Raw genomic sequence first — 22,229 nt, forward strand, 5'->3', positions numbered from 1 at the left:
CAACTTTTTGATGCTGTCTACTGCCGGTGTTATGAGACGGGTTTTGTAAGGTGCTATTTGGGTTTGTTGTTTGCAGAGCGGGAGGTTACACAAGCTTAGGCTGGCGACGAACTGACGACACTGCAGCAAACTTCACTTTGGCCGATTCTGACAGAAATTCGCTAGTGATCTTTCACTAGCAGATCCATAATGCTTCCAGCTAGCAGATATTCCACTAAGGGTATGTAAGCTAGTAGCTCATTAGCACACTGCTAACACACTGCAGACTGACTGTGCTGGACTTGTGGCAGCTATTTTTTTTGTACTTTGTCATCGGTATCACCAGCTGTTGCTAAATCGCTGACATTAAATTTTTTCAGTGCCAATCAGTTTGTTATGTGCCTTGTTAAGTTTTTCAGTGACAGACGCTAGTCCTCGTGCTAGCATTGCCAATAACAGTACAGTATGGTGTTAGCATCGAGCTAAAATATAGGGCAAAGTTGAACCAATATATAGGTCACTTGAACAGCGTCCTTGTCTTGGTTTATAGACGATTTAACACCTCTTCAGAAACAGTCCAGTATTAGTAACTTCCAATAGTAATCACCGTCATGATACATGTATTTTTGTCTGTTTACGAGGTAGCTAGCTTAAGTTAATCAAATCTGTTGGTGTGTAACTTCAGCTAGCATGGTGCTACAACCTTTCAACGGGACAGCTGCTTCTTATTCTTACTTCATTTGTTGATTAAAGTGTTTTCAAAAGTTCCTCTGTGTTTTCTCACCTTAATAAGTTTGTTAAACCTGTTTTTTGTAGTGGATTTGTGCTGAACCTAAACAGCCTTTTTTTTTTTTAATAAAAAAAAAAAAAAAGTAGGATATACTATCTATTCCTGAGGGTACAGTAACATGCCCACTAGGTTAGGCTGGTCCTGAATGGAAGCTGTTTTCTGTTCTTGCAGCCCACAGGTGTCTCAGGGCACTGAAAACGGCCCAGACAGAGCATGTGTCCCCTCAGCTGTACACAACACTACACAGACGGGCTTGTTCCTCAGTGTCAACTCCCCGCATTACAACACACTACACCATCCATCCCCGAGAGAAAGATCCACGATGGGAAGGTATGACTAAGATCCACTTTGAATTATCTGTGTTATAGAGGGAGGTGAAAGTCTAAACATTTCATTGAGCAGTAAACTTGTTTTAACAGCATCAATGAGTAATCTGAAATAACATCTTCACATGAACATGAGTATAACTGATATGAGTCAAAGTCTATTTTGTAAAAGTAAGTAAAATTTCTTTATATAGCACTTATCACAGAGAAACCTCACAAACTGCTTTACAGATTAAAAGGATACACGACAGCAACACACAAAAAATAAAAAATGCTTTACAGATTAAAAGACATAAGATAGCAACACACAAAAAGAATACAAAGCGCACAAAGATAAAATATGAAATTCTAAAATACCCAGTAAAATCAAGGAATACCCATAAAAGCAATAGAATAAAGGTGCGTCTTAAGATGCCTCTAAAAAATGTCCACTGAGGCTCCTACCTGTAGCTCAGGTGGAAGGACATTCCACCGTCTGGGAGCCACTGCTAAAAAGGCTCTGTGCTTTGGTTCACATTTAGAGTATGAAGCTCTTGTGGAACACCATGACCCTGTGTATTTACCTGTTTCTAGCTTGATGAAGCTTTCTTGACATTAGGACATGTTCACACATAAAATTAACATGTATTTTGGAGTCAATCTCAAGTACAGCTTTGCATGCACTTTAAAATTCATTAGACACTGTAGCATGTATATACTTTATTACATAAAAGAGTAAATATTGAAAAAAGCCAAAATTCTTAATAAGCTGTTTACATGGAAAATTCTGCTGACTTTGCCAATTACACATAGTCATGCAACACTTAGTTTGTGGTTTTATTTTTGTTTAAGTTTTCCATTGAATATCTCCCACTGTCTGAACACAACCTCCTTCTTTCTGTCTTCAAACATGTGTGGAAAAGATCAGCTTTTGTGATATTTGAGCATTTCTTAAAACCCACTAATATCCTCTTTAACAAGTGGTGCCAGGCACAGCACACCCCACCCCTCACATGTATTGTAGCTTATTTTGGCATCATTCCAGCTGATGTCAGCATGTCTATGCGTGTGCTGATGTCAGCATATCAGCTGCCTCTATATATGTGCCAAGATTGAAGTAAATTGAAACAAAATTGATGTTTTTATAGACATTTGACATTTCGCCCATTATAGGTGAATGGGAGGGGGGGGGGAGGGAATTTAAAAATTCATTAAAAATTTGAACTTTGACCTACTGTTCCCAAAATGTAATGAGGTCTGCTCTGGGTCACTGGCAATCTATAAACCCAATTTGGTATGAACTTGACCGATATTTTTGCTGCTGGAGTGTTCACAAACAAACAAACAAACAAACAAAATGAACCAAAGACAGTACCCCTTGCCTCCCCTTTGGGGGGCATGGTAACAATAATACATTAAAGTAGGTATATATCTCCTTCCAGTCAGAAAAGTAGACTTTTCTATAGAGCATCGCTTCCAGAGAGGATCTTTATCTCTGCTCTAGCTGACCTTAAACAGCGACTGTCACAACATGGACAGAAAATAGCTGATTAAATCACTGATGTCATTTTTTATTTTGTGTTACGTCCCTCATAGTCAGTAATAGTGGCTGCGAAGTCTTATAATAAAGAAAACTAGAGCAGCTGTATGAATATCACTTACATAATATCTTTAAATATTGAGTCTAAATGCAAAACGGTAAAGTTGGTGGAGGCTGTTGGATGCTTATTGAAGTTCCAACAATACTGAAGGTACCTCTACCTTTAAAACATGTCAAAACTAGAAATGATTAGAGGTATTTTGCTATGAATTTCCTGTAGCACAAAATGTACAAACCTTTCAACACCAGTTTTGTCTCCTTGTTTGTACTTAATCATCGTAGTACAGTACAGATAAACTTTACAAATCTATCTGTGGAAACTCAGTAGTACTGATATTGTTCCGAACACTGCTGAGTTCATACAGTTTCCACAGTTTAAAAGATGATGACATTGTTTATTTCCTGCTGTTTTCATGTCCCACTTCTTACCCAGTGCCATATAATTCTTCCTGAACCTTTGTTCCGTTCTCAGGGATCGAAATGGAAAGGTTTGCTGATGAGGCTGATGTGGTCATAGTAGGTGGAGGACCTGCTGGTCTTTCAGCAGCCATTCGCCTAAAGCAGCTTGCCAACGAACAGGAGAAGGAGTTGCGAGTGTGCCTGGTTGAAAAAGCCTCTCAGATTGGAGCCCATACGCTGTCAGGAGCCTGTTTGGAGCCCAGCTCCCTCAATGAACTCATCCCTGATTGGAAGGAGCGAGGGGTAAGATTCTTTACTTTAACGCTAATATTTAAATTGGCTTTTCCAAAATTACTTTTACCAGATGGAATTATATCTGGTATAATATTGCCTAAATGTTGTATTAAGAGTGAAACTACACAGCACAGTTTTAATAACTAATATTAGCATAAATCTACTCAGGATGTTCTCTTTGAATCAAAATTGCAGATTTTAGTGTTAATCCCAGATGATATAATTTAAAAATGTTTTTTATTCATACAAATGATTCTCATTAAAGTCAGACAGTTTATAATAGAATCGCACATTGTGCTCCTTCAGGCACCTCTGAACACTCCAGTGACTGAGGATGTTTTCAGCATTTTAACAGAAAAATACAGAATTCCTGTCCCCATATTGCCAGGTAAAATGCATCTTTTATTCTATTTTCTGCTAAGAAAGTTTACTGTTATCTTAGAAAATGTTGAATATATAAAATTTTTTTAAAAAATCTGATTTGCACTTACATTTTAAGTGAATTTTTGACGTTACATCAGATGTATCCTTATGGTTCTCTGTTTTTTCCTCTGACATGCAGATATCTTTTGACATAATTATTTACAATCTGGAGAAATTGTTCGATACACAGGCAAATGATACAGTGCTTAAGCATGCATCAAGTGTATGGGTTTGGATTGAGGTCATCCACTTAACACATGGTTCTGTGTTTTCACACCAACTTGTCACAGCTAAACACTAGAAAGTAGGTGCTGCATGATCCCTGCATGATTTTTCTCGCTGCCTGTTGCATAAATCGACTTCCTCCCTTTGACCAGGTCTGCCCATGGTAAACCATGGTAACTATATTGTGAGGCTCGGGAACTTTGTACGCTGGCTGGGGGAGCAGGCGGAGGAGCTTGGGGTGGAACTGTATCCAGGTTATGCTGCTTCTGAAGTAAGAACACCTTAAAATTCAGAATACTGTATTAGTTTTAGAAGAAATTGCTTAAAGAACCCTTTGTTAGTCTTCCATGCAGTCTACTGCAGCTAATTAAAGACTATGGTTTTATATGCTGATATGTTACACAATGTGAACATTTGCATATATTTCTTTCTTTTAAAATGGTAGTTAAGCAGTTTTCATACAAGTTGTAACTTGGATAAAAAAACTTTTCAAGAGTTCACATCAAACCTGTAAACAGAAATAGCTGCAAGTATCACACCACCTGAGAGAAAGACTGATTATTCAACCAAGTAAAGCTAAAGAGGTCATAATAATGATCTAATCAATATGCACTGTGTCCTGTAGAGACATTATATGACTCTATCAGAAAGTGAGAACAGAAGTATAAGTGGGCCCTTTGCTTACAGGGAGTTGTTCACTTCAACTTTCCAATCAGATGTATGAGTCACTGGTCTCATATGTATTGTACAGCGGATATTCTCATGTAAAAGTGCTATTGAAAGCAACACAATGATGCATTATCCAGACAAATGTATAAAAATCATGGCAACAAAACAGTACATACTGTTTGTTGGTGACAGTTTTGGCCAAACATGAAAATTTAGAGGTTGAGACGTTAAGATATTCAAGTACAAAATGTATTCACTTGTGTGAGCTGCTGTGCAGTACACATGGGTCATAATATGGTCCTTGAATTTTTAATGTGAGCCAACACCTGATTCGTAATAAGTGTATCTCTGCTCAAACACATGTTAATTTTTCTTTTCTTTCCAAAAGCAGTGTCTTCCACAAATTAAACTTACAGTTTTCCTGTTAAGCCCATAAAGTTACAACACAACTGCAGTTCGTTCCCTCTCACTTTAGGTATATATTATTTTTTATTGCCTCTAGGTTTTGTTTCATGAAGATGGAAGTGTGAAAGGAGTTGCTACTAATGACGTGGGCATCGCCAAGGACGGCTCGCCCAAGGTACTGTATTGGTACAAATGTATGTTAATTGTTATAATAGTTTTGTTTGATAATATCATATAAAAGCAATAATTGTTACCATGCTACTATAAATATACCCTGTGTTCAGTCGGTTGTCATTTGTATTAACACGTCTTTCCTCTGCTTCAGGATGTTTTTGAAAGGGGAATGGAGCTTCATGCCAAAGTCACCATATTTGGAGAGGGCTGTCATGGCCATTTGGCCAAGCAGCTTTACAAACATTTCAACTTGCGGGAGAACTGTGAACCCCAGACCTATGCCATTGGCCTGAAGGAGGTAGATAACACACACCAGGCAGAATGCTTATGACCTACATTCAGTCTATAATCTGGTTTGACACAAATGTAACGTCTTTTGCTCTTCAGTCTTGTTTATTTAGTTTTTGTTTCTGTGGTGTTTCTTTAGATTCTGGTGGGTTCATATTATATCATGAGTTCGGCTGTTTTTTTCTTGTTATTTATTTTGAACTGGTTCTTTATATGGGTTTGTGACTTGCACTGTTATTGAGTGATTGATTGATGTATTTATTTTTGAATATGAATGTCAAAAAAGAAGAACAATAAATAAACAAACAAAAAATTTACACATAAGACATAATATATATTCGAAAAGGAGTAAGAAGTACAACTTATAAACTCCCACTCCTTCTCTTTAAATAGATAATAACAATAATAAGCTTCCTAGTCTAAACATATCTATACTCTAACATCTGATACTTACTGTTAAATAATTTTGTTTCTGGCTTCATATTATTACAAATAAATATAATATAATTTATATAAACACATAATACAATAACACATATGTATGTACATACATATATGTACACAGGTATATATACATATACATGCATAAACATATACACAAACCACATGCTTGCACATCTTTACACCTCCCTCATCCCTGTACCTCTGAAAAATTGCATCTTTGTGCCTCCTTTTAAATTGTTTCATGCTTTTAAATTGTTAAATAAGTTAAATAAATATGTTAAATTGTTAGGAATTTGTTTCAATTTCAGTTGAATTCAATTCAATTTCATCATGTCTATTGAAGGCTTAATTTTGCTTAGCCTCACAAAATAGTACCACATCTAAAGTAGGCATTTATCAATCAACTGATCAATCTGTGTCAATAGGACATTTTACAAAGCATTTATATGAGCATGACTTATTTCTGTTCGTAGCCAATGGATGATATTAATTTTCTCAACTTGAGTGACGGATTTTGGAGGAAAATAATAGCTAAAGATGCAGCTTGAATCACACAGGTCCTTTTTACAGTTAGATTGATTTTCATTTCAGGATTATTCTTTCACTACTTTGAATTTTTTGATTATTCATTCAGGTATTTATTATTTTTAACTTTATCAGAGAATAATGACTCAACTGAACATCCGTGTCAAAAATAGTAAATTCCAAATCATGATCAGTTTTCATCAGGGTGTGGTGATATTCAGCATTTAATCTGTCATTGTTTTCTTTCTGGTATTATATCAGCCCTTTAACAGAGTGTCTGTTGAGCCTAGAGTGATTTTCCTAAATTAATTATCCTTAAAGTTGAAAATCTGTCACTGTACGGTCTCAAGAATTCCACAGACGCAATAAATGATATTGCTGTTTGGAAATCTTTGTAAATAATTTATCAAATATGTAATTAGTGTTGATCATTTTATCCTAATGGGCATGGGAATGAGTGGAGCATCAAACAATCATTCATGGGTGGAGGGGTTCAGGTATGAGCTTTAGCAGCTTGAGCATCACTAACGGAAACATTAGTTACAGACAAATGGAAATGTAACCTTAGCTGGACTGAAACATGGTTAAGCCTGGTTGAAGGAAATGTTGAAAAATGTCTTGAATGTCAAAATTTTGGCTTCCTCAAACTTTCAGATACATTGTATAAAAGTCCACTACTGTTCCACCTTTTTATGTCAAGGAACATGAAATGTGAAAGTTTTTCCTGCACAAACTGCAGCATAGTAAAAAAAAAAAAAAAAATCTAACAATTTTGGTGTGATTTTTGATTTGTTCTTGATGTGAAGTTGGAGCATGTTCTTGTGTGGGTGGATCATTACTGCGTTTGTAATGACACAAACTGGACAGTTGTGTTGTGAAGAAATTCATGCAGTATGGAGAATTATAACTGATATACTGTTATACTACTATTTAGTAACAGGCACAATCTTGTAAAATTTCCACTTATTTTATTAAAATAAAATAAACTAGAAATGAAAAATTTCAGGTTGTTCCCAGTTGTTTAGATAATTTCCATTTTTTGTGAAAGGATAGTGTGTAAATGTAAACATCTTCATTATGTAATTTTGCTTTTATTAACACTAAACCCCCCCAAAAAAGAGAAAATATTGGAGTTGCACGTTCAGGCTGTATGAAACACATTCTAACATAAGTCCTCTGTGCATTGTCATTGATAACCAAGTAAATAAAAACACAATCTTTATCACAAAAATCACAAATTGACTTAATCATCACATCATGCAGCTGTAGTAGCAGCTGTAGTAAACAGCTGAACCTACTGTCATCCTTCCTGTTGAGAGCTTTGAAACTAAAATAATGTATAATGATTAAATATTTATTAAGGCAGAGCATTTCCATACTAACTAAAAACAAGCTCACAGTGTCATAATACTGAATGCAGTTGTCATATATGAATATGAGTTTGCCTTGGGGTGTTTTATTCATTCTTTTTTTTCCCTCCATTGTGAAGGTGTGGATGATCGATGAGAAGAAGTGGCGTCCCGGTCGAGTGGAGCATTCTGTTGGCTGGCCGCTGAACAGGAACACATACGGAGGCTCTTTCCTGTATCACCTGAATGAGGGCGAGCCATTGGTGGCCCTGGGTTTAGTGGTAAACATCTTTGTATACATTCTGACAGTGATGTGAACAGACTTGACAGCAGTATCTCATGTGGGTGGTAAATAACCCAAGGACAGCCTTGGGCAGTTTTCTGTTGTTCAATATTCTGTGTCCCACAGAAGAAATACTAATACAACTTGAATATATTAAATGCATTTATTTATTTATTTATTTTGCACATTCATAAAAAGCATCTTCCCATCTTTAGATTTCTATCTGTAGGATTAGTGTTGTGTAGGATGAGTTCAGTTCAGTGTAGTTTATTTTGAATATGCAACATAAACAAATAATCTTACCTACCTTGAAAACTTATAATGATTTTATTGAACAGGAGTGTTTAGATGTAATCTGTGTGGAGTCTGCATGTTCTGTCTAGCTGGGTTTCCATTACAGTTTTCTGCAGAAGAAAAGCGATATTTCTACAATTTCGACAAAGTATAATTACTTCTTGTAGGTGTTTCCATTGAAGAGTGTTTGGCTTCTGATGCGTGATTCTAGTAATGTCTCGTCTACCCGTTTTGCGATATGCCGTAGTTTTTGCAAGGGGTGGTGGTGGGGGGGTGTCTGCGCGTACCTCACAACTTCACTCTACAGGCGCACCTGATGGTCTCAAGGCAAAGTCCTTTTCTATGGCAGCAGCCACGCACAATGGATTTCTGGGAGTCAGTTGTACAGAATTCACCAACGACTTGTGAATCCAGAATTTCCAAATTACCCGGGTAACATTAAATGAACTGTTATGTTATTGAACCTCTCGTGGCACCGGACTTGTCATGCCCATGACGAGTGAAAATGCGTAGAATGTGTTTCCATCACACTTTTGTGCAATACTTCTATATCGAAACATCTCAAAAACCGCCTCATGAGAGCGTAAAAACTTTTTTGCAATCTTGGACAGTTTTTGCAACATTTCTGTGTTTCCATTACCAGTTTTCTACTGCGCTTCTACATTTTACGCATTTCTGAGGGTCATGGAAACCCAGCTACTGTGTCTGGAGTGTTTTGTTTTGTTGAATTTACCCCCTTTCGTTGCTTGGAAAACAAAAAATCTCCATGATTTGAAAAAAAAAAAGCTGTAAAAGTGTTTATACTTCTTCCTACTCCTTTTTGACCATGCAAGTTTCGACTTGTTTGTACTTGAAGACAGATTCTGTTCATTTAAATGTTATTTTGTGTTTGTTTTATTTTGTTTCTTTGCATGTTTGAAATAAATAAAATAAATGCCTCCATAGCTGAAGATAAGATAATATAATCTTTTATTAGTCCCACATTGGGGAGGTTTGTAGTATGAAGGATAGCAAGAATAAATGAAAAATTAAAGTAAAAGAGTGTAGAAAATCAAAAAATACATAAAGTGTAATTATAAATAAGTACAGGAAAATATGTAAAAGAGCATCTCTGATATCCAGAAATGCACACGTCTGACCAAAGGATTTCTGACCGGAGGAGTCCTGTTGGTTTCCATTTTGACATTCCATCTCTTAGCAGTGCTTTATGAAGTAAGGCTACCTCTGGCTTTCACTGTGACATTATCATTCCCAGAAGGAAATCTCTCCCTAGCATACCTCTACGGTCCGTGACATTTCATAAAATAAACTTAATACCGACAAGCACCTATATCTGTACCATATAAAGCCACATTTATCCCTTTCATGTTTATGACTTTCAAGACTTATTCCCTAGAGAGCAAAGATGTTACTTACCATTGCTCACCAAAGTGTGTATAGAGGTCCAATAAACAGGTCAAGGACTTGAAATATTTCCAAAGCCAGTTATGAACCCAGTCTTTACATCTATGTTTTCTAGTTTGTTTACTTTTTGATGCTCTGCTAAAGGCCTTGTATTGTTACCATGAATGGATGGAGGTCTTGGCTGATTTGTATACTGGGTCATGACACCAATCTGCAGAAACGGCCAGGATGTTGAATGACAGAAAACATGGTATAAATTCAATAAAAAACTGAATTCTATCTATTCTGAAAGTTTATATCTAAATCCACACATTGAGGGAAAATTGAAAATGGTGAAAATAAAGCTTTTTAAAGTCATAGTGGCTTCAGAGAATTGCACACAGCAGTCCTTTTTTTTCACTTCACTCAAAAAGTTTTGGGCCGACTCAGTTAATCCTTTCACTCTCTCTCCAGGTTGGTCTCGACTACACCAACCCTTATCTGAGCCCGTTCAGAGAGTTTCAGCGTTGGAAGCACCATCCCTTTGTAGCTCCCACCCTGGAGGGAGGCCACCGGATCGCATACGGAGCCAGAGCCCTGAATGAAGGAGGATTACAGGTATGTGTGCAGCAACCGCAAAGCACTCTGGGAACATTTACACTCCAAACATCAGCTGTATTAATAATTAACTTTTAACCTAATTCAAGCTTATCAGATGTATGGTATGTATACAATATTAGGAGTCGACCAGTAGGTTTTTTGGGTTTTTTTTCCCAGAGCACTTATTAGTAATCAAGTTAAGAGTAACTAGCATGTCAAACTGAATATTTGCAGTAAAAAAACATTAAAATACCTTCAAGAATATATTACAAACAAGATTTGTAGGGAGCTCACAGTGGCATTTCTTTTTTCTTTTTTTTTTTGTTGTTTTTTTTTTGGTTTCTTTTTATTATTTTTTTCAGTAAACATAATCTTATCAGCATTTTACATCATGTACATAACTTCTATGTATGTATCACACTGGCATTTCTGATCAAATAAACTAGAAATTTTTATAAATATTCAAAATATCCCCCCAAGGTTTCATAAAGGAACACTAAAACTACCAACCCTTGTATTTAATCTGAAATTTTTGTTTGGTTCATGGTTTATGGGTAAAAGATTTGTAGAAAACCTGTGACATTCAAGTGGAAATGGAGTTAATTTTGCTACTTATCATGTGATTGGAATGGGAGAGGACAGGAGGAGTAATTAGATAGATAGATAGATAGATAGATAGATAGATAGATAGATAGATAGATAGATAGATAGATAGATAGATAGATAAGCTTTATTACAGACTCATGGTTCACATTAAAAAGCAAAGAGAGAAATACAGATACAATTTTAAAAAAAATAATAAAGAGCAAGATGTCAGCTTTTTATTTCTTCTTCTTATTATTATTATTATTATTATTATTATTATTATTATTATTAAACATGTAGTTCTAATATGAACAATAGAAAAGGAGTGAATAACACTTAAATTATGTAGAACTTTCCAAAACAAACAAAAACAAAGCAGATTACACTCATAACTTATTTATGTTTGTAGTTATTATATCTACCATATAATTTATTTAATTTACCTCTGTCTTACTGCTTTTACCTTCCATTACTTCTAGTTTATTGGTTACTTCCTCTTTTTACTGCCGTTGTCACTGTAATGTAATTTTTTGGGATTGGGTGTTGATCTTACAGATTTTTTATTTCATTTTTGCTTAATTGTTTAAAGTAAGTAATTCTATTTTTACCTGTATAATTTTCCTTTGTGACAGTTCTTTCCCAGTTTTTATCTAAATCTTGTTCATTCTCTACTGTTCGGTTATTTAGTAACGCTGTTGCACTTACTTTTCTGATTGTCCCGTTTGCTGTCAAAGCACTTTGTAAACTGTTGTTTTATTATAGGATAATTCATCACACAAAAGAAAAGAAAAACAATTAATAACCTAACACTAAAAATATCAGAATAGTCATAATCAGAATGCAGCTGCTGCTCAAACATGCCAGTCCCTCTGAAAACATTGTCAATGCATAAAATCTGATTGAATAAATAAAATACCTATATAAAAAGCAATTGTAATCATAAAACTAGTACAGTATAAAGGGGGGTAACCTGCCTGATTTCTTTTTTTTTCTCCACTTAAGTTTTTAAAGAAATTTTCAACACACATATTTAACAAAAACAACAAAAAAAACCAAACAAACCAGCATTGCTTGGGTACATTACACACATTTCATTATATTTGCATTATCCAGTCTTTCCACCATTCCGAGCTCTTTAAACAGTCCATTTATTCCACTTTTTGTCCATTTGAGCTTCCTGTAGTTGCAGTAACCTGCCTGATTTCTAGTGATAATACATTCCACATTTTTAGAGCAGGTGGGTTGATGTTAGAATACTTGAACTAGTTTTTTGGAGAATATGAAGTGACTGTTAACACTATTCAGCAATAACAGTTCAGTTTTATAATCTGGGCCTTTCCCATTAAATGCTTTAAATGTATGGAATTTTAAAAACTACATAGTACTTAACAGGAATCCAGTGATCAGCAGCTACAACTAGACTGATGTGCTATACATTCAGTCTCTGTTAGAAGGTGAGAAGCTGCATTTTGATGTAGCCGTGCAATGGAAGCTTGGCTCAGACAGTTATGCAGTACATCCGAAAAGATACAAAGCCATTTACCAGGACTCTGCATAATATTCCTTGCTGAATAATATGTAGTGCAGCAGAACATCACCTCTCTTGCTAAATGTAAGGTGTCAGAGGTGTTCCAAAAGCATCACATTGCCTAAAGGCGAGTGCCCTGCTTAGAAAAACCGACAATAACATGGAAACAGGACAGGACAGGGGTCATTATTCTGGGATTGGAAGCAGACTGGATGTTTTTTTATGCTGTGATAGGACTGGGACAGGGTAGGGGTATTTTATGTGGGAGTGGGATGGGACAGGAGTGGTGTGTCACGCTCTAATTGTCGTGCAGAGAAGAGTTTCAGAGTTACTGCAGGCAGAAAGGATCAGCTGGTTCACCCCCAGAATAGAACATGTTGAAATTCACATATTGGAGGAAATCTTTATCTGTTTGTAACAACGCTGAATATTGATCCAATTCATGTTATAAAGTAATCAGTAAAACAACCCTGGAGCATTTCATGTCATGGAACTGGAATGACATAAAATTAATCCTTCCTTAAATTAAAAGACAAAGTTAGAATGTAGTCATGTCACAGGGGATGTTACGTGATGTTCTCCTAAATTTTGCATAATACGGATCAGGCTGCTGTGCCTGACTACATTTAAAAGGCCAGTGTCCCCACAGGCAAAGTATTAATTTATTCCAACTCCTATAATTAATTGAAGTTATCAGCTTTACTCTATTTTTAGCATCTGTTTTACTCAGTGAACACGTCAGTACTGTTACATTTCCCACTGAAATGAGCTACTATTTAGCCACATTTAAACCAGTTCTTTCAGTGCTGCTGATGCATAATGGTATGCTGTAATTTCTTTCCTCAAGGAAAGATAATGGGAGATCTGTTCATAAAGACAGACAAAATGGAACATGACAAAAATGTACAGAATCCAACATACTAAAACAGACAAGCAAGGACTTAAACTCATAACGATATATTTTTTAAATGGGATTTTGAATTGACTGAGGAAAACAAAACTATTAACCCTTAGGAGTCTGAGCCTATTTTGGTCATTTTTGAGTCCTTTTGATTTTGCCTTTACATACTACATAAAGAAATGTTTACTATACCCATGTTTGGTATGCTTTTTTTTCCGGCGCAACTTCATTTATCTCATCTGCCTATTATTTTTTCACTTTAAACTACTATATCAACACAAAAGGCCAAAAAACACACAAAAAATATAAAATCAGATTTGAAAAATGTATATAATTTATTGCATAAGTAACACAAAGATGCTTAACGAACCTTGTCAAAGACTTTAAAAGTGAATATTGGTTCCAAATATTAGGTATATAAAATCCAAATTGCAATAAATTAAAACTGTACTCAAATATTTGATATGAAAGCATATCTTTACATCGGCATTTTCTCCGTTTTTCTCATCATTCAAGTCCATACTTTCAAATGCAGTTGTCTCCAGTGGTCTACGTAACCGACTTCCGACGCTACGACGTGTTGAAAATGTCATGTGATTCAGTCACAGGGCCGTGACCATGGACCCCTAAGGGTTAAGTTACTGTGTGTTCTGGAGGTTAAGATAAGGCAAGATACACTTCATTGATCCCGCAAGAAAGAAATTCAAATGTACAGCAGCACAAGATGGTAAACATCAAATACAGTAGAAAAACTAGAAGCACTCGGAGAGCGCAGACCTCCGCCAAGGCTGATCAGTGGCGCCCCCCGTGGGCCCCCCCACCCCCGATCACCACCAAAATTTAATCATTTCTTCCTTATCCCATTTCCAACAAACCCTGAAAATTTCATCCAAATCTGTTCATAACTTTTTGAGTTATGTTGCACACTAACGGACAGACAAACAAACAGACAAACAAACCCTGGCAAAAACATAACCTCCTTGGCAGAGGTAATAAAGAGAAGATAAGAAAGAATAACAAACAAATTTGTGAAAGTGGCTGAATGACACAAATGGTAATAATAATAGTAAAACTAGAAGTGCTCGTAGAGCGCAGACCTCCGCCAAGGCAGATCAGTGCCCCCCCCCCCCCCCCCCCCCCCCCCCCCCCCCCGTCAGTCACCACCAAAATTGAATCATTTGTTCCTTGTGCCAGTGTCAACATTTCCTGAAATTTTCATCCAAATCCATCCATAACTTTTTGAGTTATCTTGCACACAGACAAACCAGCGCCGACAAAAACATAACCTCCTTGGCGGAGGTAAAAATAAAGTAACGTGTGCAGTAGGTGAGTCTTTTGAGTAGTTTGAGGTTGGCTGGGCATCAGTCGGTTCCACATTTGTCACTATTCACCTCCATCTCAGCCTATTTCTGACTTTGTAGTAACGTTCAGAGTCATGCAGTAGGTAGAGTAGAACAAGGGTAAAATCACACTTAAATGCTTCATTGTCTACGGTGAAGATTTTCCCTTATTTTTCTGATAAACCTATGGGGGTTGGGCACTTTCTGTACATGGCAGTCAGTAAAGGAATCAATCAAGTGTCAAAACTGGGAGGAGGACCTGTGGCAGACTGTATGGATCAACAGGCCCTTCTCAGCTGAAAGCTCTTTAGGTTCCCCCAGGGTGAGCTGGAGGATGGACACATTTGAGCGTCCACAGCCTGTTGTTAGTATGAGGCGCCACATCAAGAGGAAGCAGGAAAATGACAACTTAAGCCAGTCCACACAGAGCACATTCTCATTCAGGCAGTGCAGTATAATTTCACAGGATTAAATTTGCATTGAGGTTGATGATACCCAGAATATATGTATCCGACATAAGTCTACTGATGTGTTCACATACAGTCAGAGGTTTATGGTGAAAGTGGAACATGCGGTTTAGTCCTGACGTGAACTCTCCTGTTTCTCCTCAGTCCATCCCAAAGCTGACATTCCCTGGGGGGCTACTGATTGGCTGCAGCCCCGGTTTCATGAATGTCCCTAAGATCAAAGGGACTCACACGGCCATGAAGAGCGGCATGTTGGCCGCCGAGACCATCTTCGCCAAGGTCACTGCAGAGGACGTGGAATCAGAAACAGCAGGTGTGCTATTTACCTACCATTAATGCAATTCAATTTCCTCCTAAAAAGTCAGAGCGCGGTTGATTTCCAAAACCAAGGCTTAGGTCTAAGGGAATACAGAATAATAATCACACCTCATGGAGAAATTATTTAATTTACACAAGCACAGACTAGAAAGTCAGGTCATATCAGGTTAAATGTCAGCTTGTAACATTTGGCAGGTGGAAAAGGTCAGTGGATAAGCTTTTTCATTGAAATTTTCAAAGTTGTGTCAGAAAGTCCAAAGGGATTCAGATCAATCAAACGATTGCTGAGAGTTCAAGCACCAGCGGGGACAGGTTTAAAAGTCATGAAAGAGTTTCTGTAAGAAATGGGCTGCTCAAAGAGGGATCAGTGTCTGAAAGAAGAAGTAATGTTCTGTAGTAATGTGGTGACCTCACGACTAACCGGGTGCAGTAATGTTTATTTAATGTGTTAAGTTATTTAATTTCACTTGAATTTGAAGAATAGGAATTTACTATTAATTAAATGTTGAGTTTAACTCACTTTATTATTAGGGAAATTCAGTCTTTTTTACAGTCTTTTTGCATTTTACCCATCCTAACACATACAGCATTAGCACATTATGAGCAGTGAGCTCCCACTGAAGGCTCTCAGGGACCAACTCCAGATGTTCATCAGTACTTTGGTCGAGTGAAAGGACAATTAACCAATATGTACATGTTTTTAATGGTGGGGGAGACCAGAGGACCCAGAGTATCCCCATGTGGTGCAGAGAAAACAGGCCAACTCAACATGTCCCAGATGATCACCTCAAGATTCAAGAAGTTTAATGTCATACACACAGTAGAAAAACAGTGGTTACACAGAGTAATGAAAGTCTTACTTTGCAGGCTCCCTCCACAAAACTGGATAACAACTTAATAAGACTAAATAAAGTTGTAAAACTTAACTCTAAATTAAATAAATTACAAATGGCATGATGTAACAGTTTTTTCAGGTATTTTTTAATGTCTTTTGTAGTGGACAGTTTTTTTTTTATTTTTATTTAAATAAAGCTGTGAAACTTTAGTCCCCTACAGAGGACAAAAGTGCATTACTGGTTCTTAAGAAGATATAAAATTGAAAGACTCTATTGTGCAAAAATACTGTCACAGTCTAGTCTATAGAGTAGATGACAGAAAAGACAAACCTATATTAATGGATCATTCACCAACATTACTTAGGTCTTGTTTGTTCTGCCACCTCAACTCTGTTGTAGCTTAGCTTAAGTTAAATTAGAATCAGTTTTATTGTCACTGCAAAGTACAACAATGAAATGCATCTTAGTGTTCAATCCACAGAGAAAGCTTGGTTAAACCTTTAATTTAATGGATTATCCAAGCTACATCAGATTTCTAAGTTTCTTTTGTAACACTTGTAATACTGCACTCAACAATGTCAACTTTGGCATGATAGGAGAGATGAACAGAGTCCAAACTGCTACCAACTAAAGTGTTTAACAGTCATGGCAGACACTACAGTTAATCGTCCTCCAGCACTTAGGAAAAGGGACAAAATAAAACAGAAATAAGACAATCATGTAAATCTGCATCACTGTCATTATTTACACCTGTGTTCTTACCACAGCAGCTGATGCAGATAAATTGTCAAAGCCTGTACATATAAATCCAATCTGATTGTGTAGATTGGATTTTTGTCTGTCTCAAAAGATCTGATTTGACAAACAAAACTAATACAACCAATTTGTCTGCAGTCTGAAGATAACTGTAGTCATACTGACATGATGCCATGTACATATTTGAACATTTTCCTTCAAAAAGTCTGGCCTAATTCCACTCCAGTTCAATTCAGAACAGCAATGAGTTTAATCAGAAGAAATATTGAAGCTACTACAGCTAGTCCCCAGACCTTTCAGTGCACCAATTTTTATAAAGAGGTTCCTCTTAATCCTCTTAAATATTCTTTTTAAATAAAACTACATGAAATTGCTTGGAATAACCCATTTGGATGAAGTGAACAGCAAATCAAATGTATAGGAAATTAAACAACAGCATGGCAGCAAAGAATCACCTGTCTTCTTGAATGTGAATCCTCCCAGGGCTTCATGTACCTGAATATGCCGAGGCGTTGAAGAGTTCATGGGTGTGGAAAGAGCTGCACGCTGTGAGAAACATCCGGCCATCCTTCCACAATTACTTTGGCTTGTACGGAGGAATGATCTACACCGGCATTTTCTACTGGATCTTCAGAGGAAAGGAGCCATGGACGCTTAAACACTGTGGTGAGTAACAGTGTGTGGAGTTTAGATGACAGTGGTACAAAGCACAGGATGAGATGTGATGAGGGTTGTTTACATTAGCCTCTCAGATTCTGCATTAAGAGATAACAGACTTTACTGTCTTTGTGTTTCCATACAATGAAGTTTGGGTGCACCTTCATAAGCCTTTAAACCAGTGGTTCCCAACCTTTTTTGGCTCGTGACCCCATTTTAACATCACAAATTTCTGGCAACCCCAGACATTCAAAACAGGCATTTTTTTTGCTAAGATTAATTTGTTTTTGATCATGTAATAGTTTGCTATACTATGTTGTAAATAAATGTTAATTTTAGACAACAGTTAGGCTATATAATGTACATTATTAAGGACAGAGGCAGAAAAGCCAGGTGGATATTACTGCACAAAGTGAGAATTTTATTTAAATGTCTGATACTTAATATCAATAATTTATTTTTTTTTTATTAGATTACATTAATACATATTTACATTAATTAAATGCATGTTGACTGTTATTTCTGCTCCTTTTAATTCATAATGTGGGCAGTCTGCTGAAATGTAAAAGCAAATTTTCTTTTTATTTGTATGAATGAAATAAGTACACTTAGATAAAATAAAAATCTAGAACTAGTTCTTGCTATAAATCTGTTAGTTGGAGGGGGTTAGTGTTTGATAAAAGTAACTTATGTGTACTTATACTACTCTTATTACAATACATTGGTTATTGTGATATTCTTGGATGTGTAAAGTCAGTTAATAAAGTAGGGTTTTCCACATATCCTCCAGCAGAGTGGAGGAAAATGGGGAAAAAAGGGGAATCGCACCAACCGCTTCAGAGCCTTTTTAATAATCCAAACACACTGATCTTTCCTGTTCCATCTTCAAAGAAACTGAGTTCATTTCCATTCCCAGAATCATTTTGTGTGATACATACAGTCAGCCACCTGAGATGTCCATCTGTGTTAATATCAGAGGACAGTTTCCATCGCCTACTTCTTTATCTATGGATGAACCATGTCACAGCTGTGTGTTGCCTTATACACATGTTTGCATTTGTACAATGTAATGTCTGTGTGTATAAGAGTATTTGATATGCAGTGAGGCAGTATGGGTGGTTAATGCAGGACACCAATCACACAACGCCAGAGGTTTTACTTTAGGTGAGCTCATCTTATCTCGACAGAAAAATCAATATTTGGTAACTGCAATGTTCTCTGTCCGTCCGTCTGTCTGTCTCAGGCCTTGACGCACACCAGCTGAAACCGGCTAAAGATTGTACACCTATCGAGTATCCCAAGCCTGACGGGAAGATAAGCTTTGACCTGCTCTCCTCTGTGGCCCTGAGCGGCACCAACCACGAGGGGGACCAGCCCCCACATCTGACCCTCAAAGATGACAGTGTCCCTGTCAACAGGAACCTGGCTGTGTTCGATGGCCCCGAACAACGCTTCTGCCCTGCAGGTAATGCCACGAGGCTCTCAGCAGAGCTCAAAACACACCATCGATCAGATAACAGCAAGTCATTTCCCTCCATTCTACTGTGAGAAAGAGATTGTGGAGAGCACAGGTGTCAAACATGCAGTCCGATGGCCAAATCTCACCCACCAAAGGGTCCAATCCGGCCCATAGGATGAATTTGTGAAATGCAAATATTACACTGAAGAAATTAACAATCAGTGGCATAAAATCAGTTTAATTCAAGTTCCACATACAGACCAATTAGATCTAAAGTGGGTCAGACCAGTAAAATATTATCATAATGACAACTGCAGATTTTATCTTTTAGTGTAAAAAAAAAAAAAAAAAAAAAAAAAAAGAAAGTAAAATCACATGAAAATGTTTACATTAACAAACTATCCTTTTCCAAAAAATGTGAATAACCTGAACAAAAATGAACATGAAATGTCTTAATAGAAGTACCCTCTGCTGTTGAGAGTTTGGAGTATTTTAGATTTCTCCAGGTAAGGTCAATTCTAATTAAACTCCTGTGTTTCAGAATGTGCAAAATAGTTTGTCTTTTGCATAATTTAATACTAGTTCAGCGAAGATACAAATAATTTAAATTATTATCAACAATTTTCCAGTTATATAAATGGCAAAATGATAGTTTTATGGAAAAACTTCATTAATACTAAATTGGGATACCAAAAGACATCTTTTAAATAATTGAATATCTCATTTTTTTCTGTTCAGTCAATGTCTAATTAACGGTCAAAACTAAAATTATAGACACAAGAAGTAAGAAATGTCTGACATCAAGTTATTATTTATGTTTTAACTAAATTGCTGTACATCAGCAGATCAATGCCAATTATGAAGTTATTCCTAAAATGAAAGTCATACTCCAATTTTCTTTTTGACAGATATTGCTTTTCTAATATGTGACAGTTTTAATGGAAATGTTTGTTTTTAATTTCATGGTCACTCAAAAAATATAGAAATTATTTTGGTTTAAGTGCGAACATGTCATGTTTCTTCATCTATAATCCTGCTTGTATATTTTCAGACCCAGGCTAAGTAACAAATGTGTTAACACTCACACACACTTATCACTGTCTGTCAAAATAAAACACAGTACTTTGAGGACACAGTAAATGACAGATATTGCAGCGTGTATCTCATAGCCTTAAATTACCAGATGGAACAGCTTTAGATTCTGCACAGAGGAAACTGGCTGTATGTTTGTAGCTGCTGACTTGGATTGCTGCCACAATATTTGTTTGAAACAGCCATTTTCTTTCAGTTTTACAGAAAATATGGTGACACTTTGATCAGCACTGTGTTTATGATAAGTTGATGTATTCTTGTCCGGGTTATTATCGTTAACGAAAACTAACAATGATGAAAACTAGAAAAAACATTTTCGTTAACTGAAATAAATTAAAACTATAATTAAAAGAAAAAATGATAACTAACTGAAACTGTATTGCATGCTTACAAAACAAAGTAAAATGTATAAAAAATTGTGGATAAGATTCCCTTTGTTTTCGTCTTTGTCGGACTGATATGAAGATTTATTTCACTCGAGCAATTATAGCTCGTGGCACCATATGGTACTTCATGGTCCATCACTTGTCGTCACTTGTGGTTTAGAGTTGTCTTCTGGCCCCCACTCTACCTGGAAACATGGAGACTAAATCTGGGAAAACGCAGCAGAGTACTGTATGGGATTTAAAGATATGGAAGCTAAAAGATATGATAAAACTAATACTAAAACTAAGCATTTAGAAAAAAAACAAAACTAATATAAACTAGCAAACCCACTCTAAAAACTAATTAAAACTAACTTAATTACAGAAAAAAGTCTAAACTAAATAAAACAAAACTATAATGAAAAATCCAAAACTATTATAACGTTGATTTTTTTTGCTGGATGAGCTGCCATTGGTGGTGAAACGGTGACAGATAACCACAAAGGTTGAACGAAACAGGACCACAATTACAGCAGAAACTCCTCTTCCACAGCAGCTCTGGGTTAGAAGGTTAATCACTTTTATAATTTGTTACGGGGTTGGCGTCGTCGGCTGAAAAGGTTTATTTTCCAACATTTTAGAAGGGATTCCAGTGGCAGAGAGGTGCGGCTGGTTGTGGCAGTCGGGACATGATAAATCTTTAAGACATTCTATTAACCCCGACCCCCTTAACCTGTCACGTGCTGTATACTGTGATCAAAAGACTAATCCACAGAGTCACTGCAAGTAACCGAGATTACTGTAGCTTTTCCTTTTGTAAATCGCTCTCCAACACTGAATAGAAATTACTTTTCAAAAGCTTAGAAAGCTGTAAAATAACCACTCAGTCCTTTAAAAGTACCTATTAGTCGTTTTATTAGTGGCTTTACCGTTAAAAAAAAAAACCTAACTATGCAGAAAACAAAACCTGACAAACACAGAATAGGTATTTAGAGAGAAGGAGCTAATGCAAGATATTTATTGACAAAATATGAAAGCAGTGCATTTATACAAACCTGTTAGTCGCAATGAAACCATGTGAAGGAAAGCATGCTTTTAGAACAAACAGAGCATCCAGTTAATTAAACCGATGAAATGTTTTTGTTTTTTTTTGTTTTGTTTTTTTTACAGTTTACCATACGCAGTAGGTGAGTTTATGTATAAATGAATCAAAAGTTTAGAAAATCTGTCAAATAAAATGCTCACGATGCCATTAGTGGGCATTTGTTCCAAAAAGGTTGAGAACACTGCTCTAATTACTAGCCACTCTCCTACTATTCATCATATAGAAATACTATGTAACTGGTCTATGAATAAAAAAAAAATCTCAACAGCTTAAGTCACTAATAAAGAAAAATTAAGTCAAAATGCTAGTTCATTGTAGTTTCCAAGATACAGTTTTGGGTCAAAATGTAAAATTGTGAGAATTGATGAGAATGTGTTTTTCTCCAAAGTAA

The 22,229-nt window shown here is 36.3% G+C and overlaps 1 protein-coding gene across 1 annotated transcript in view; it reads left to right on the forward strand.

Annotated features, from left to right (window-relative positions):
• Nucleotides 1-22,229, forward strand: part of etfdh (electron transfer flavoprotein dehydrogenase) — a 24,023-nt gene continuing 1,794 nt past the window's right edge. Inside the window, exons 1-12 of the mRNA XM_030145248.1 lie at nt 1-220; nt 941-1,099; nt 3,147-3,376; nt 3,674-3,755; nt 4,168-4,286; nt 5,187-5,264; nt 5,415-5,561; nt 8,010-8,150; nt 10,304-10,447; nt 15,395-15,563; nt 17,644-17,826; nt 19,061-19,282. Coding sequence (XP_030001108.1) covers nt 190-220; nt 941-1,099; nt 3,147-3,376; nt 3,674-3,755; nt 4,168-4,286; nt 5,187-5,264; nt 5,415-5,561; nt 8,010-8,150; nt 10,304-10,447; nt 15,395-15,563; nt 17,644-17,826; nt 19,061-19,282 — 1,705 coding nt within the window. The 5' untranslated portion in view covers nt 1-189. The remainder of the gene's footprint in view (nt 221-940; nt 1,100-3,146; nt 3,377-3,673; nt 3,756-4,167; nt 4,287-5,186; nt 5,265-5,414; nt 5,562-8,009; nt 8,151-10,303; nt 10,448-15,394; nt 15,564-17,643; nt 17,827-19,060; nt 19,283-22,229) is intronic.

This window comes from Sphaeramia orbicularis, chromosome 10 (assembly GCF_902148855.1).
Source record: "Sphaeramia orbicularis chromosome 10, fSphaOr1.1, whole genome shotgun sequence".
Taxonomy (NCBI): domain Eukaryota; kingdom Metazoa; phylum Chordata; class Actinopteri; order Kurtiformes; family Apogonidae; genus Sphaeramia; species Sphaeramia orbicularis.